At 40.0% G+C, this 16263-nt stretch overlaps 1 protein-coding gene across 11 annotated transcripts in view; it reads left to right on the forward strand.

Moving 5' to 3' along the window:
- The window catches only part of TIAM1 (TIAM Rac1 associated GEF 1), a 264451-nt gene that overhangs the window by 165837 nt on the left and 82351 nt on the right, over nucleotides 1-16263 (forward strand). For all 11 annotated transcript variants that reach the window (XR_012161161.1, XM_073362431.1, XM_073362486.1 and 8 more), the window contains one exon: nucleotides 12489-12936. Coding sequence is in view for 10 of the 11 variants with exons in the window: in XM_073362431.1 (XP_073218532.1) it covers nucleotides 12489-12936 (448 nt within the window). In the remaining variant the exon portion in view is untranslated. The remainder of the gene's footprint in view (nucleotides 1-12488; nucleotides 12937-16263) is intronic.

Below are 16263 nucleotides of genomic sequence, written 5' to 3' on the forward strand. Positions count from 1 at the left end.
AAAGGAAAGCCACACAGTTGGTAAATGCTGAAGTATTTTTTTCTCCCCAACGTTCATCATGCCATTAGAATATCCCTTTGAGGCACCTAATGAAAGTAATGAATTTGAGTCTCATTTCATCGGACATAGCCTGTGACATCACGTCAGTAGCTTGTATCACTAGACAGATCTCTTCCAATTTCAGACTATTGATCGAAAGAGACTCAGCAACAATTATTTCATTAAATAAACTACAATAAACAAAATTAAAAATCTGAAAGGGTTGACATTCCCTCCAGAACCCTAACCCCAATAGCATGCAGTAAAGCTAAGGTTTATTTTTAGCAGTAATCTTTGTTAGTCCAGACTTGCCTGTGGTGAGACCCGGAAAAAGGTTTTAATATGTTGCTTTATTTATAAAAGACGGCAAAAAGGAAACCGTAATGGTATATAGAATGAAAGAGCTACTTCCTTGGTGAGTCTGATGAGATAGCTTTTGGGGGATGGAGGGAAAGGAGAATTGTGGAAACACTAGGAATCGATGAACCAGGGGACCTTTTATGGCCCCCATTACTATTGTATCTGAGTGCCTCACAATCTGTAATGTATTTATCCTCACAATGCCATTGGGAGGTAGGGTAGTGCTATCATTCCTATCGTACAGGTGGGGGAACTGAAGCCCAGCAAGACTGAGAGATTTGTCCAAAGTCACACAGGAAACATGTGGAGGAATAGGGAATTGAACCCAGGTTTCCTAAGTCCTAAGTGTGTGCCTTAACCACTGGACCCTCCTTTCTGTCAGGCTTTTTACATTATAATTGCATAAATCTTGGCACATTTTTCAGAGAATAATTTTTCAGAGACTTGCAGGTTTTCCATTCTCACCTGCCTTTATGATAACCGTGCCCAAACCCATAAAGTCCTGAAAGACTTTAGCAGGAAGCTCTTGAATACCCCAAACTCCGCAAGAGGTCACTAGGAGTTGGAGATGCTGAGCACGTGAGGGCTGAATTCTGCCATTGTTATGAATGCACATCTCCTACTGTACATTGGCAAGGTTTGCTCTTAATTTTTAACGTGATCCAAGTTTTCAAAAGTGGCTGGTGATTTTTGTGAAACTCTGTTTTGGGGTGTTCATCCTGAGACATCTTAAGGGAGCCTGCTTTTCTGAAAGTGTTGAGCACCGTTGTCTGAAAATCATATTGCTTTAAGGCATCTCAAAACAACCGAGGCACCTAAGATCCCTTTTTAAAAAGCAAAGCGATATATTTTTCAGGATAACATTTAAGTCACAAGTTCTTTTGCTAGGCCTGGCAATAGTTATGTTTTTGTGAAATGTGAATAGAATCTCTTTATCAAATTAAATAAACAAATTAAATGGAATGTTTTCAGTTTCTAGCAAAAGAAACAAAAGGTTAAACCTTAAAATTGAAACGTGGGAGTCACTTTTCTTTAATTGGGAGCTAGAATCTTTCAGCACTGGAGAGACCATTAGTTTCAATACGTACAAGCAATTAATATTCAGAAAGTGGCTTTGGGGCACCCACACAGCAGTTCTATTTTTCCTTAACTTTACAGATTCAGTTCTGCTAAATCAAGACTTCCAGCAGAGCTCTGCTGGGATCCTACTGGGCTTTTGGAACTGATGTGATGTAGGTGGAAAAAGCTTACTTGGTTGGTATTGTCACCCATTTCTGTTGACAGGAAGGCAAATTGCTGTTGTACACAGCTTATATCCCATTTGCCCTCCTTCCCACCCCCCCCGAGTTTCAGCTGAAGTTTTTGAGAACCCCCAAAGTGATCATTTGTTTACTGCAATCCAAATTTAATGGAGCAATTATGTTGTATCCAGCCTGTATCTAAACATCTGCTGAGATTATAACTTCTTTTTTGGACCTGTTCTAGGCAGATGGTCTCTCCCTCCTTCCTTTTGTGGATTTTCAGCCAGAATCTTAATCTTGTGATCAATAGTTCATTCACTATTGATAGCCCTTATAAATATTCCTGAAGTATAATTAGGGAGGGGAAGCAATTACCTTGAGATATGTTTTTTGTACCATCTCAAGGTGTCCCCTCTACCTGATCACCATATAAAATTTGTAGTGATACTTTAGATTGAAAATGTTAATTTTGTGGGGGATGGTGGTCGACAGCCAGTGACCAGTGAAGTCTCTGGTAAACCTGGGGCTTCTTGCACTGATGTTGGGTATTTGGTTTCAGATGAAACCCCCGGTGCTCTCAGTTTCCAGGCTGAGACTATGTCTACACTACACAGCTTTTAGTGACATCGCTGTGTTGCTACAGCCGTGCTGCTAAAAATCGTGCAGTATAGCCACGGTTTGTCAGCTCTTCTGCTGTCAAAAAACTTCTATCCCCAACAAGTGGTGTGTTGTCGGCAGGAGAGCGCTGGCACTTGTCATGTCAAAAACTTTTGTCTTTCATGGGGTGGGAGGGTAACACCTCTGAAAGTCAAAAGTTTTGTTGTTCAATTGCCAGTGTAGACATAGCCTGAGAGATAGTCAAGCCCCAGTAAGAACTTAAGCTGTCTTTTTTTCCAGCAAGTGATCACCATTTGTCTGAAAACTGTATGTGGAGTATGGACTGTTTCCATTTTTAAAAATTATAACTAATCAGTAAGCCAAGAGGTATTGGCCACATGTAGTAGCAGGATGGGTCTTTGTCCTCTTGTGGCTGCTCCACAAAGAAGTTTATATATCTGCTACTGTTTCCAGTTCATGGCGTAGTCCTTAAGTTCAAGCAGTAGAGACTCATGCTTTTAGCACTGAATGTCCTGGTTTCAAACATTCTGCTGGCCCAGGCTGGGCCATTTACGTAGGCATTGAGCTATTCCTTGACTCTGGGGAATAAGAAGTCTCCTTTCAACATCTGCAGTGGATTGTTTGTTATAAAATTAAATAGGAAGAGAGTGAACAAATATCCCTCTTTAATCCTTTGCACACTGAAAATTTCAGTGCTGAACCCAAATCTTGTTGGGTCTTGGCACATTAAAAACCTTTTAGTTACATTTGAAAATACCTTTGTTTACATTTTTAAGTCTCTGCAGGGATTCTGCTAATGGACCCTAAGGCATTTCCCTGTGGAAAAGTTATAGAGAATGCAATAGGGATGAAACCAGTCGTGTTCGATAGGAATTAAATTGGGCTGTATAGAAATCACTATAAAAACATTTTATTAGAGAATGATATCTGTTCTACAGTTTTGTTTGTTTGCTTTTTGTACCATCCCTTAGAATTCTGTGCCGGGTATCTAATTTTTCATTACATTCTATAGCATGGTTAAAAAGAAAAACTGTAGAAAGCTTACAATTTTCTATTAAATTGTGTAAGACATCTCCACAAAGGATATGTATATTTCAGTCTAGTTTCATAGTCTAGTTTAATACTAGAAAGAAGATTCCAAACATATTCTTAGTCCAGCTGGAGTCAAATGAGAGAACAGAAAACAGTTATAATTTAATGACACACAGTAAGGGAGAAGTATGTGAGAAGTATAAGTTAGTGGCCTTCTCTCATCTCTCTGTCCTAATATGCACCTTGCCATTTCAAATGCTGGCTAAGCAAAATTCTGTGGTTAATTATCATTGTGCACTGAGTTGCTTCTTTGTTCATCCTAATGCTATTGCACAAAGGTCTCAAATGTATCTCTAACTGTTCTCAAAATGGATGGGACTATATAATATGTTGGGTACGACCATTTTAGATGTTTTAAAGCAAACAGCCAGAGGCCTTTCCCAGCACACGCTCATATGCCTGTGTGCTAGGGGAAGGGTCTTGGGGAAAGTTTTTTGGATCCTTGGGCAAACCTCGTAATATTCTTTTGAAAATTCTAGTGGATTCTTTTTCTCCCTTTGTTCAAAGTTAGTAGAAAGAAAATTAACAGCCATACGATCTGATCTACTTCCATTGTCATTTTTTTTAACACTAGGACTGCGCATATTTATACATTTGAAGTACTTTTGCCATCCCAGTAATTGTAATCTCTATAGGCTATATTGTATGCATCCCATGTAAAAACCACAGACAGTTGCCACAGCTGACCATCTGAGGGACTGCGCTTACTTAGCTGGATGTAATTTGCAATAGTAAGACTCTCCACTTGAGTGATTCTTCATTGAAACTTTTCTTTTCAGAATGCTTCAGTGTATTATCCTATGACCTAGTTTTCATCCAGCTTTGCAGACATTTTCCTGCCTTGTTCAGTTATGTAATTGTTCAGGTGAACTCCCAAATGACTTGCTTTGATTCTGATTTTGTTTTTCTGTTTACTTTTATTTTTTCTCTCCTCCACCCCCTCAGTGACATTTTCAAGGAATTGACTTTTAATTAGAGTAAATAAATCTAACCCTGCTTTTTACTTCATGGAGTTTGATGAAGCTTGTCACTGTTTATTTAACTCCAGCGTGGTCAGAATATCCTTTAGCTTTATGCTTAGCATTATTTCCCAGTTAGAATTTTCTTCATCTGGGTAGACCATTGTGTTGTAAGAAAGGTGAGTTTTGAGGGGCTAGTTCAGTATGTCATCCACAAGCAAAAGGGTTAAGAGCCACAGCCCTCAAGACTCTTAAAATCTGGGTGTGGAAACTTTCTGTGCCGCTACTGACAGCAAAGAGGGGACCGTCTGTATGAGTCTTTGAGGGTATAGAAAGACATTGTAATGTAGTCCTATGTACAGAGCATTGCAAGAATCAGACTTTGCTGCATTACAGCCTTATTCTGCCACCCTTACTCATGTCCTGTTGAAATCAGTGCTGAAGCCGTGAAAAAGCCACTTGTACATAAGATCCCACGGTAATGCTCCACACTGTTTGCAATTGAAGGGTCTATTGTCCTGTTATTGTGTGTTCCAGAATCTATGTTCTCATTTTTAAACAACAAAAATTGTAGGCCATATAGCTGCAAAGGAAAACTTCAGCATATGAACAGAGTCTAACCTGATGGAGCAGTGTCCTCCCAAGTCTGCAAACAGCCTCAAACAATAGTGTTCAGAGTAACAGCCGTGTTAGTCTGTATTCGCAAAAAGAAAAGGAGTACTTGTGGCACCTTAGAGACTAACCAATAGCAAATGTGAGCTGCTCCAACTGTCTCACTGGGGCTTGAGTGCTGAAGTGGAGTGGAAGCAATTTGAATGTCAGCATTATTAACTACTTCACTGCTGATCATCTTACCAGAGATATTCAGCCAGTGTGCTTATTTAACATGGGTAGCGGCAATAGGCAGTGGGTGGCGGCAATAGGCACCTGGTTGCTGACGATTTTTGCTGAGGAAGGAAAAAGAATTCAAGTCCCCCTGCCCACAATTTATAGACTAGGCCAATCCATCCCACAAGGGGAGCCGGGAAAGAGGATATGCATCCGCTTGCCATTCTCAACTGCTTTGTGGGTGCACAAAACAGCAAACCACTTCCTACGCTTTCCTGGGGCAGAAATCCCCACTGTCTCTTACCCAGCTGTCCAAACACCCAGCTTCCCCACTGACAGCCTTTCCCTGCTGTTAAGCATTGTCAGTACAAAATTCTGCAGCAAGCTGAAAGTGGAGAATGGGGGCAGGGGGCAGTGAAACATAAATTGAATTGACTGAAAAAATAAACATCCCAAGGAATATTGTACTGACTGTTACACTTTCCACATTTAGTTCAGTAAAAATCTCCATTTTTTAATTCACCAGAATTGGCCTCAGAATTTTCATTTACCTCACCTGCGTATAACAGAAACCAGGGTGGCTTGCTGCAGAATTTAGGTCAAGCCGAGTCCTTGGGCGTGGCCTTGATTATATCTTGTCACCCCTTCTATTCAATGTGATACAAGGCAACTGGGAGAGAGGGGAACATGTATAGCTGTAACGTCAGGCCGTAATCTAATGATGATGAGCTCTACCACACCTTTACACTGAATCCGTATCCTACCGTCTTTCTGCTCTGCCAGGTTATGACTGAGACTGGACAGAAACCACCTGACTGTGACTCAACCTTGTCAAGATACAAGTGGTGTTTGTTGGTATGGAAAGAATCTAGAGGAGTAGGCTAATATCTAGTTATATAAAGATTCTTTCAAGGAAAGAAAGAAAGTGCCATCCTACTGAACCATTTCAGACAGCATCAATAGGATCAGATTTGTAATGCCATCTTTCAATTTTGCAATTTCTAATTTTGTAATTTCTGAAGTACTACTGCACAAGCACATGGCATTTGATGCACAAGAATGAAGAACCGGAGCTTCTCTTAGATGTCAGCATATGTAAACTACTGGAATCTCCAAAGGCAACAGACTCAATCATTTTGTATCAGTGTGTAAAGCAAACTTAGCTTGTCATTATACCTCATTCCATAGTACTTCATAGGGCACTTCCACAGAACATATACAAATAAACCTTTATTTTGCCTTGCACTGCCAAGTTTGATCTGTGGATGCCAATTTAATTCTTTTAAGCCTAGTAGATGTCACAGATCTACATATGTCTTCTGAACATTCTTCAGTATCAACTCCCAATTGTTGGTTGAGGTGGTCTATCCAGTATTGTGATCCCATATTGCACTAATATCAGTGTTCCTCTCACTCTTAAGCAATTTATACGACATAAGCTTGATGCAGCTTGCTTTCCATTAGCTTTCAAGATTGTATTCCTCCCAGTGAGGGTGACTCACAGGGATACCTTCAAGTTTCTCTATTGCTGCTTTAAAACATTTTTTTCAAGTCTGAAAGGGATGAAATCCATAATTTACCTGCAGTTTCTGAAAGGTTTTGAGTCATTTCCTGGCAAACACATCTTCTAAAATGTTGATTGCTCGCCTGCCTCAAGTTCCTGGACAATGGATTTTTTATTAATGTGGAGGGCAGGATTATGCTACAATGGGGCTTGAGCAAAGCAACATGGGTGGCATATGATGATACACCTTAACGCTGGACAGAAGACTATCATTAGGTCATAAGGGCATCCTCTCAGTTTCATTGTGCACACATTCCATTTTAATATCTTTCTCTGGTGCTTGCCAAATTAATGCCTCTAACAAGTTATGTACAATTTTAGGGTACTGTGGAATGTTAATTGCTAATGGTTGTATTGCTAAACACAAAGAGGAGTAGAGACTGTGGACACTTCTAGTGGAAGCCTCTTCAAAGAATGAAACCCTCCAAGCACCAATGATTGGCTTGTGCCATTGAACTTGGTTCACTTGTAAAGGGTGATTCACATCCAAGTGAAGAAGGAATTGTTTAGGGATGTAACCCTCTGAAACATGAGGGTTTATATGTCTTCTGAACAAATCAAGGATTTTCAAGAAATGTGACCATGCTGTATGATCAAATCTATCTTTGGCATCTAATGAGTGTGCAGACACTACAATATCTAGTTTACTTGCTTGCTTGACATTGTATAATAGCGCTATCATACTCCCTGCTCCTAGCTTACTTCATGTGAAACCTTTGTATTTGTATGTATCAAATAATATATAATATTGTATTATATAACTAGATTGCTAATGTTTTCACTAAGTCTTGGTTTATCAGTGATTTGGTCTGTGTCTTTAACAAAGCAGTGATACTCTCACTTCATTATGCAGGACTCTTATGAAGGTTATTCTTCTTGTCTCTAGTAGGGAGTCTTCTTGCTGGTCTTCAGTCAGCATTGGTAACGACAGCTAAAGGTATTTGATCTAACTGTAGATTTTAAAAATCTGTAGTGAATCTATCTGGCTATGCACATCTTCTCCCTGCCCCTTAATAGACAACTCTATAGTCTGCTTAGCCTCTTCTAATTAAGTCTGGCGTTTAAAACCAGTGCATCCTCAGATGCGAATGTAAGGAAGTACTTCCGTTATCCTCTGCATCTACAGATGCATAGAAGTTCTGGTAAAAGCCTTGGAATATTAGGTTAATAGCTATTGACTTGCTAAGCAGAGTACTATTTTTATTCTAGATGGCTGCACTGCTCCTGCTGGACTCTGTTGATTTCAGTTTATAGGCTAATAACTCTCCTGCCTTCTCCTCACACTCCAAATAGCAAAAATTTAGTCACAAGGGCAAACTCATCTATGTCTGTATTTGTTCGGTTCATATTCTATTCTGGTTCTGAGATTTAAGACATGAACATTCGTTCTGCTGAGCTCCTTGATTTCTCTGCCTTCAAGGAGATAGCTTGCTCTCTTTCTCTGAGACAAAGCAGATGTTCTTCCCCGGGTCTGTAGGTAGGCAAATAAAAGTGGAGAGGCGGTGGGATGGCAATACAGATTTTGGCCCGAGACTTCCAATGAACTTCCTGCATGTGGTTCCCCTGGGACTCTGCCTGGGTGCAGGTCTGCATCTGCTTAGAGGGAACTAGTTGCAGGACTGGGAGCTTAAATTGGGGATTTCCCTGGCAAAGAGTAAACTATCAGGTGCCATTCCTGCATTTTAGAAGATTTTAGACAAGGATTTTAGTCAGAACCTAAACAAACTCCAAGAGAAACAAAAAGAAGCCCTATAGTGGTATTTGTGTGGAGCTCTAGAATAAATTTGCCAGTGGCAAATTATACTCTGTTAAAACAGCAAAAAACCATAGGCTCCAAAAGCACATGCATGGTTGTCATCAGACACCTCCTACCTTCGGTAATGTGGTCAACACTTTGCTGGATTAGGTCCTAAGTGTAGTGGTGGTTTGTTGTTTTTGTTGTTTGTTTGTTTTTTCAGTTACAAAGAATGTAGTCATGAGCTAGAGACATGAATTCCAGAGAGAACATAAAATCCCTATACAGTGTATGTAGTAACCTGTCAATTCCAAATCAGTTCACTGGTAATTCCTTTTACCAAGGAATGAAATGTGCTTCTTTGCCTTAAGTGCTAACCTGTGATCTTAGAATGCCTTCCTGTCCTTTCCTGTAACAGATCCAGAACTCTGACAGTCTCCCTTTAAGAGGACATTAGTGTCACCATAATCCTGGGTGTTAGGGTGGTGTTTGAGCAATTGTGAAATAAATGTGAGTATTCTTTAATAGAAGCATACAGTACTGTCCTTATATCTGTGTCATGCACAGCAGTCACCAGGTTCTTGGCCAAAATTTGAAAAATGGGTGCCTAAAGTTATATTAGCTCTATTAGATGATCTGATCAGTTGGAGCCATGGGTGCTAACCACCTTTGATAATCAAGCCTAACTTAAAAAATCACTTGAGTTTTTAAGCATATTCTAATATTAGGAAAATGTAGTTAATTGTTTGATTCAAGTACTGGTTTAATAGACATTTAGATTTCTAGTAATATTTTTATTCATGCTATGTAGTATGTATAAAGTTAATTCTAAATGTATTGCTTCTCTAATTTTTATTTAAGACATACAAAATAGTGTGTGTTTGTTTTTAAATGAAGTGTCACTAAAACAGTTAGTTAGTTTGGTGCCTAACTTTAATCACCCAAGTTTGACAATTTTTCTATTATTCCTTAATCAAAACCCATCTGTCCTCCACTTGATTCAGCGAACAACACATTCAATCTCTGACTCTCCCCCTTCCCCCCTCCGAAAATGCATAATAACCTTCCGTGACTTTCTGACTTTCTGCTGAACTCTTTAATTGAGACTCTATTAGTGTGGGGATTATAACATTTCAAGGTGTCATTAGAAAATTTCATGTGACACAATCAAACTGATTATAACCCTCTGATGGGAACCAGCAGACAGTACAGTATAAGGCCTGAAGGCAAAAAATCTGTCTGATGAATGCTCTTAACCTTACTGACCTATAGACCAATTGTCTTATACTGCAGACCGTTTAAGATACTCGTCTCGCTAAATGTGACATTGTAATGTCTAAAGGCGAACAGTACTGGATGAATATCAACTGGCAACAAGTTTTGATCTATTCTCCCTTTTAGGTATTCGGATTCTAAACCCCTTCAGGGCCAGAATCTCAAGGCTAGTCTACACTAAGTACACGACACTAAATACACGACGCTGTGTGCCGGAGGGAGAGAGCTCTCCTGTCGACATTATAAATCTATCTCCATGAGAGGTGGTAGCTATGTCGGCGGGAGAAGCACTCCCAGCAACATAGTAGCTGTCCACACCGGTGCTTAGGTCGATGTAAATTACGTCGCTCATGGGGGTGGTTTATTTATACCCCTGAGCAATGTATGTTATACCAAAGTAAGTGGTAGTGTAGACCTCAGTTTTTTAGAGGATCTTGGGGTGTTGGTGAGGAGATATTGAGGACAGGCTAGAATCCTAAAATCATTGAGTTGAAAGGAAGCTTTTTGAACCATCTAGTCTATTCCATAGATCACCACAAGGTTATAATGATTGTTGTACAATACTCTTGAGTGTAGATAATATATTTATGCTGAGCTTTTCATCTTGTCAGTGTTTTACAAACTTCAGATAACTGGTACAACATTCCTGAGAGACATGTGGTATTATCCCCATTTACAGATGTGGGAACCAAGGCTCAGCCTTAATGTGACTTGCTCAATGACACACAGTGAATCTGTGTCAGAGCTAAGATTAGAACTCTAGAGTTCCTGGGTTTCACTTCTGTGCTTAGACCACTACGATTATGCCTCTTTTTGAGAGAACTCTAATGGTCTGGTAAACAGCATATCAAGCACAATTTTTATAAACGTTGACAAGAGGGCAAATCCCATTTCCATTAATCCCCTGCTTTGATGGGTCTGTTTTAGTGACACATCATTTAAAAACAAACACACACTATTTTGTATGTTTTAAATAAAAATTAGAGAAGCAATACATTTAGAATTAACTTTATACATACTACATAGCATGAATAAAAATATTACTAGAAATCTAAATGTCTATTAAATCAGTACTTGACTCAAACAATTAACTACATTTTCCTAATATTAGAATATGCTTAAAAACTCAAGTGATTTTTTTTAACTTGTGCTACACAACGGTCAATGTCAAGTTAGAAATTAGTTACTTATAGGAGTCACATACTTCTCAAAAAAAAAAAAATTAACCACGTGCAAAAGGTATTCATTGTTCCTTTTATAAATCTCCTGATTTGTATCCATTAAGATACCTTCAGCCTGATTCAGCACAGAGGTGTTCTAGTTTTATACTAGTTTAAAGTCCACTGAGAGAGTTGGAATTGCATGGATGTGAAACTGGTGGAAATGCTGTGACTATCTCCCACACGTGCGATGTCTGACACAGAGAATTTTAGAATTTAGATTAATAATTTGTATTTTCCCTGCACCTTTCTGCATTTTGAGATGAGATGAGAAAATCAGTCTGTGACAGTTGATTGTAAATGGGTGGTTTCTCAGCAGCACTAACTCAGATGTTTCTCTAAGCATCCCCTTATTCTCTCTGTTGCAAGGAACTGGGGAGATTGATGGTTTCCGAACAGGTGTACGGAACAGCAGTAAATAAGATCCTGACCCTGAAAGCTGCTCTGTGCAGGAGCATCTCTGCACCCACATGGAGTCCGATTTAAGTCAGTGGAGCGCTGTGTGGATGAAAGGGTACAACAGTCTAGAGCAGCTTGCAGGATTGGGGTCTAAGAAGTTACTTTATTAATGAATGTATTGAAATCAAAACTGACTGGAAGAACTGGATTTACTGAATGGGCGAGGAAGTAGTTATTCTTCTAAACAGTGCACATAGACAGACTCACAAGTCTCTGCTGATGTGCAGCAGTTATAAAGAACGAGTCCTTCCATTATAAGTTAACTTCTCATCAGCCAATCAGCGTTCAGAATTCCTCAACATTCTGACACCCTCTAGGCCCTCATACTGTTCTCATGCTATGCCAGGAGCATGCAGGGAGCAGTTGCTGCTCTGGGCACTTAGGTTGCTAAGACCATCTTCTTGGGTAGCTATCATATCAGTAGGAAATCCTTATTGGCTCATTAGATGGAAAAGTTAGTTTTCTTTCCAGTTAAATGTTCCTCCTAAGGTCTTCTTCTCTTCTAAGGAATGAGATATCAAGCTGCCCAACATACTTTCTGGGAGTAGTAAGAGTGGGAATGCCACAATTTTTAATACATATCCACCTATGGGAAATGTACATCTTCAGTTATATAAATGTCAAGTGGCAATCATAGGATGCCTAAGACATAGTCTCAGTTATAGGTGTGAATATACAATATTAGTGTTTTCCTCTCTGAACCTTATGGGTGATGACTACTTCCCCAGACACTGTCATTGCTTTTGCTGTCACATGCTTTCTTTCCTGAAAACCTCTTACCACCATTAACTTAGTCTAGGGTAAACAATTTAAGTCGTTTCCCCTCTCCCCCGCAACTTACTCTGGTGGTGGGGCACATTCTAAAACTGTTTGGTCTTTCCTAAATTGTTGCTGGAAGCCCTGCTAGAATACCTATTCTTCTAGCCACTTGTCTTCATAAGGCAAATTTAAGGAAGCTCCAATATCAAGCAAAGTAGGACTGTGAAGAAATTTGATACAATCAGGAAAACTTCAGGCTCTTTTAGCCTGTTCAGAGTGCCAGGGTAGGATGATATATCAGCTACCTTCATACGATGTTGTTTCCTTTCTTTTAATCAGGATGTGAATGCAGGTGAAGGGAGTGAATTTGCTGACAGTGGGATCGAGGGCGCAACCACCGATACAGACCTCCTCTCCAGACGTTCAAATGCTACAAACTCTAGCTATTCTCCAACGACTAGTCGAGCTTTCATTGGCAGTGACAGCGGCAGCAGCTCCACAGGAGATGGGCTCCGTCAGGGAGTGTATGAGAACTTCCGAAGGGAGCTGGAAATGAGCACCACCAACAGCGAGAACTTGGAAGAGGCTGCTTCAACCCTGAGTGATGAGCAAAGCAGTGGTACCTTGAGTTCTCCAGGGCAGTCTGACATCCTCCTTACAGCTGGCCAGGGCACTGTACGGAAAGCTGGGGCTCTTGCAGTGAAAAATTTTCTGGTGCACAAAAAGAATAAGAAAGTGGAGTCAGCTACACGCAGGAAATGGAAACACTATTGGGTTTCCTTAAAAGGTATATCAGATTTTCATTATTCATTTAAATAGGCATCAAAGGGTCATAGAGGATGTAAATTAGCACAGAATTTGGCCTATAGCATCAAAATCTAGAGGCTTTGATCTGATTTAATTTTTAAATGTTTTTATCAACATGCAAAGTTCAGCTCTGATCCCTCAGTGAGCACCACTTGGGCACACCTCTGTGCCCAGATACAGCTAACTGCAAAATTGGGGCCTTAAGGTGTAATTCTTTGTGTTTTCTATCCAAAACAAGTACCTGAATGCTGACTTTTTGTTTTTAAACTACTTATTTATTTATTTATGTGGAATTAACAGGGTTACAAATCCTTGCCATGTAACTATAGGAATCAAAACAATAATCATTACAACAGTGAGCTCTTGTTTAAAGAGACATTATACAGGAATATAAACATCAGATCTCTATTTAACGGGGTGCTCCCATATTGCAAAGTGAGCATCATTACAACACGTAAGAAATGTCTTTCTTTAAATGTCTTTATTGTCTTAATGTCTTTATTAAATTGAGTGAAATCTTTGATTACACATTTAATAGATGAGGCCCGTCTACCAAATGGCAATATGAGTGTTTCTTTTATGCTTGTTTAAAAAAGAAATTATGAAACAAAAATCTATGCCAGTAGCCCTCTTACCAAAAGCCACTGGAAAAAATTGTAAAATTAGTAGGGAAGTATCAGAGAATGTTTCTGATTTTCTTTGGGGATTTTTTTAATGGCCACTCCCTCACTCACAATTGTGGTATGTGCTTTTGTCAAAATCAAGTTGCTGTGCTGCTTCTAAGGCAGAGTCTGTACTGTGCTTAAAATCATGCTAGCAACCCTTGGATCTAGCGTGGCTTCCCCGACCAGCGTGCTTTTTCTCTGAAAAGCATGTTTATAAAAGTGTTATAAACTAAATCCCTGTCTGCTGTGATCATGGAGTTGGTGCTAGAACTGAGCTAGTACCCACCGTGTGACAGCTGTCAGTCAGTGGTAAGCTCTTTGGCGGCAAGGACTGTGTCTTCGTATATGTTTGTATAGTGCCTAGCACAATGGGGTGCTGATCCTGATGGAGGGTTCTGCATGCTGTAAGAATATAAATAACTGTAGTACAATTTTAGCTCATAGTACGGACAAGGCCTTGAATAGTATGAACAGGAACAGCAGGTGTGGCCTAGTGGATGGGGCACTGGACTGGGATTCAGAAGACCTTGGTTCTATTTGTGGTTCAGACACCTGCTTTGTGACCTTTGGAAAGACCTCTGTGAGTCTTTTTCTCCTACTACCATTTCTCTGTCCTTACCAGTCTGTAAGCTCTTCGGGGCCAGGGCTCTGTCTCACTGTGTGTTTGTACAGCACTTAGTACTATGGGGTGGTGATCTCGGGTGGGGCCTCTAGGTACTACTATAATACAAATAAATAATAACAATAATAAAGAAACGGGCATACTAGGTTAAAATTGGATCTGTAAAGTAGCCTTCTGGGAATCTCTGCGCAATCATCTTAAACAGCCAAGTGGAGAAACCAAGCTCATATTTGGACTCAGTCATCCATTTCCCAGCTCTGTAAGAGCCTGTGTACACTACGAGTAGAATTGTCAGGGGACTGGTAACAACACAGCTCTATTTCATAATGTAGGTAGGACTACCAAAGGTTTTTGCATGGCCAAGTCTTGTGTACAAAATGGAACCATGTTTTAACCAGGTCAAGGGGAAAACCATGTTGTAACTAGGTTCCCTGACTAGTTTTGCTTTTTTTATGTTGACTGGCCCTTAGAGACTAGCCATTGGAAAGGTACCTGCTGAGCTCCAGAGATGAAGAATAGGTTCTGACTCCACAACTCTTGCCAGGTGGCATGTTCCAATGTTTGTAGCAGCAGTTTAAAAACAAATTGTGAGTGCCAGCCCTTCATTGCAATTGTTACGTAGGTTAGGGAAATAAAAGAAGAGAAATTCCATGGCTGAGGGAGCGGAGAGAACCCCTAATCTCCTTCTAGCTGAGGCAGTGTGACAGGAAAGGCTGGCTGTGAAGAATTGTTAAACAAAGAGCCATCTGGGAGGGGGAAAAAGGGGAAGGATGAGCATAAAGGCAATATTACTTTAAAGTGCTTTGACTCAAGTCAAATGTTTGTGTCTTAGATTGGTGTGGCTTAATAATGTAGCATTTAAACTAAGCTTTGTAGTTAACAGCTGCTAGTGTTTGGCTGCAAATAGTTTTCTGCAGTGTTGGGTTAAGGGGGTAACCATGCATCAGTTTTCACCGTGCATCAGTTTTCATTCTGACCACTTTTCAACAGAAAAGACTAGAGATTTCATTATTAAATTAAAATGTTTACATAATATTGAATAGTAGCAGAAATTGCAGAAATCCTGGAGTTACAGACTAACTATATTTTGCCTGAAAATTGTAAAGATTTTTTGCATGAAGCCTGTAAGTTATAGTCTGTCTTCACCTAAAATGCACAGGGTTTTTTTCCTCCATGTTGATAACACATTGATCAATAGCTAAAACATTGCAGGGGAACAAGGTGTTTTTGTTTTTGTTCATTAATTTTTTTTCAGTGGGGATAACTCAGTCCAATCTATTTTTTCACTTATTCATTAAAAAAACCTTGATCCCTGCCTTCAAGGAAACATAGTAACTAGTAGTTGCAAGCCAGTTTAAGCAGGGCAATGGTTTCCCTGATGGCCTGTCTACTCTATAAGGCTAACTGTGCCATATCACAGTAGTCTGGCAGTCTGAGGGGAGTCCACCTTCTGACACTGGGGTTTTTAATTTTTGTCACACTGATAGGGCAACATGGTTACAGAGCCACCTTAGAGAATTGTGTTCACAGCTTCCATCTCTACCTGTATTTTTCCATCCATGGTACAGACAAAAAAACCCAACAACAACAATAATAACCCAAACGATGTTAGAATATGGACATCCCACAGCATGCCCTGGGTGCACTATTGGGGCAGTGCACTATCGGGGCTGAGCAGGCAGGGTAGAGAGGCACCCTCGCTGGCAATCTCAGCAGTGAAGCCAAGAGTTGAATGGTGAATGAAGTATCCTCTCATACCCTTTGGCTTGTGACGTATTGCTTCTGTGAATAATCCACATCTCCAAGGCTGTTGTCCAGCACCTTCACATTTGAGGGTGGAAGAAGAAAGAGTATGTTGATGGAATGATCTCTCTTAGCAATGGTCTAAGCGTATCCTTTAGTGTCACTGTAGTTTATGGGTAGCTATATTCACTAAATTCATTCTATGGTATTGCTGGCTTTTGATGATGCGAGGAGTCAGGTCCAACTGATGTAGCGCAAGGCCTATCCACATGCAAAT

Source organism: Lepidochelys kempii, chromosome 1 (genome assembly GCF_965140265.1).
Source record: "Lepidochelys kempii isolate rLepKem1 chromosome 1, rLepKem1.hap2, whole genome shotgun sequence".
Taxonomy (NCBI): domain Eukaryota; kingdom Metazoa; phylum Chordata; order Testudines; family Cheloniidae; genus Lepidochelys; species Lepidochelys kempii.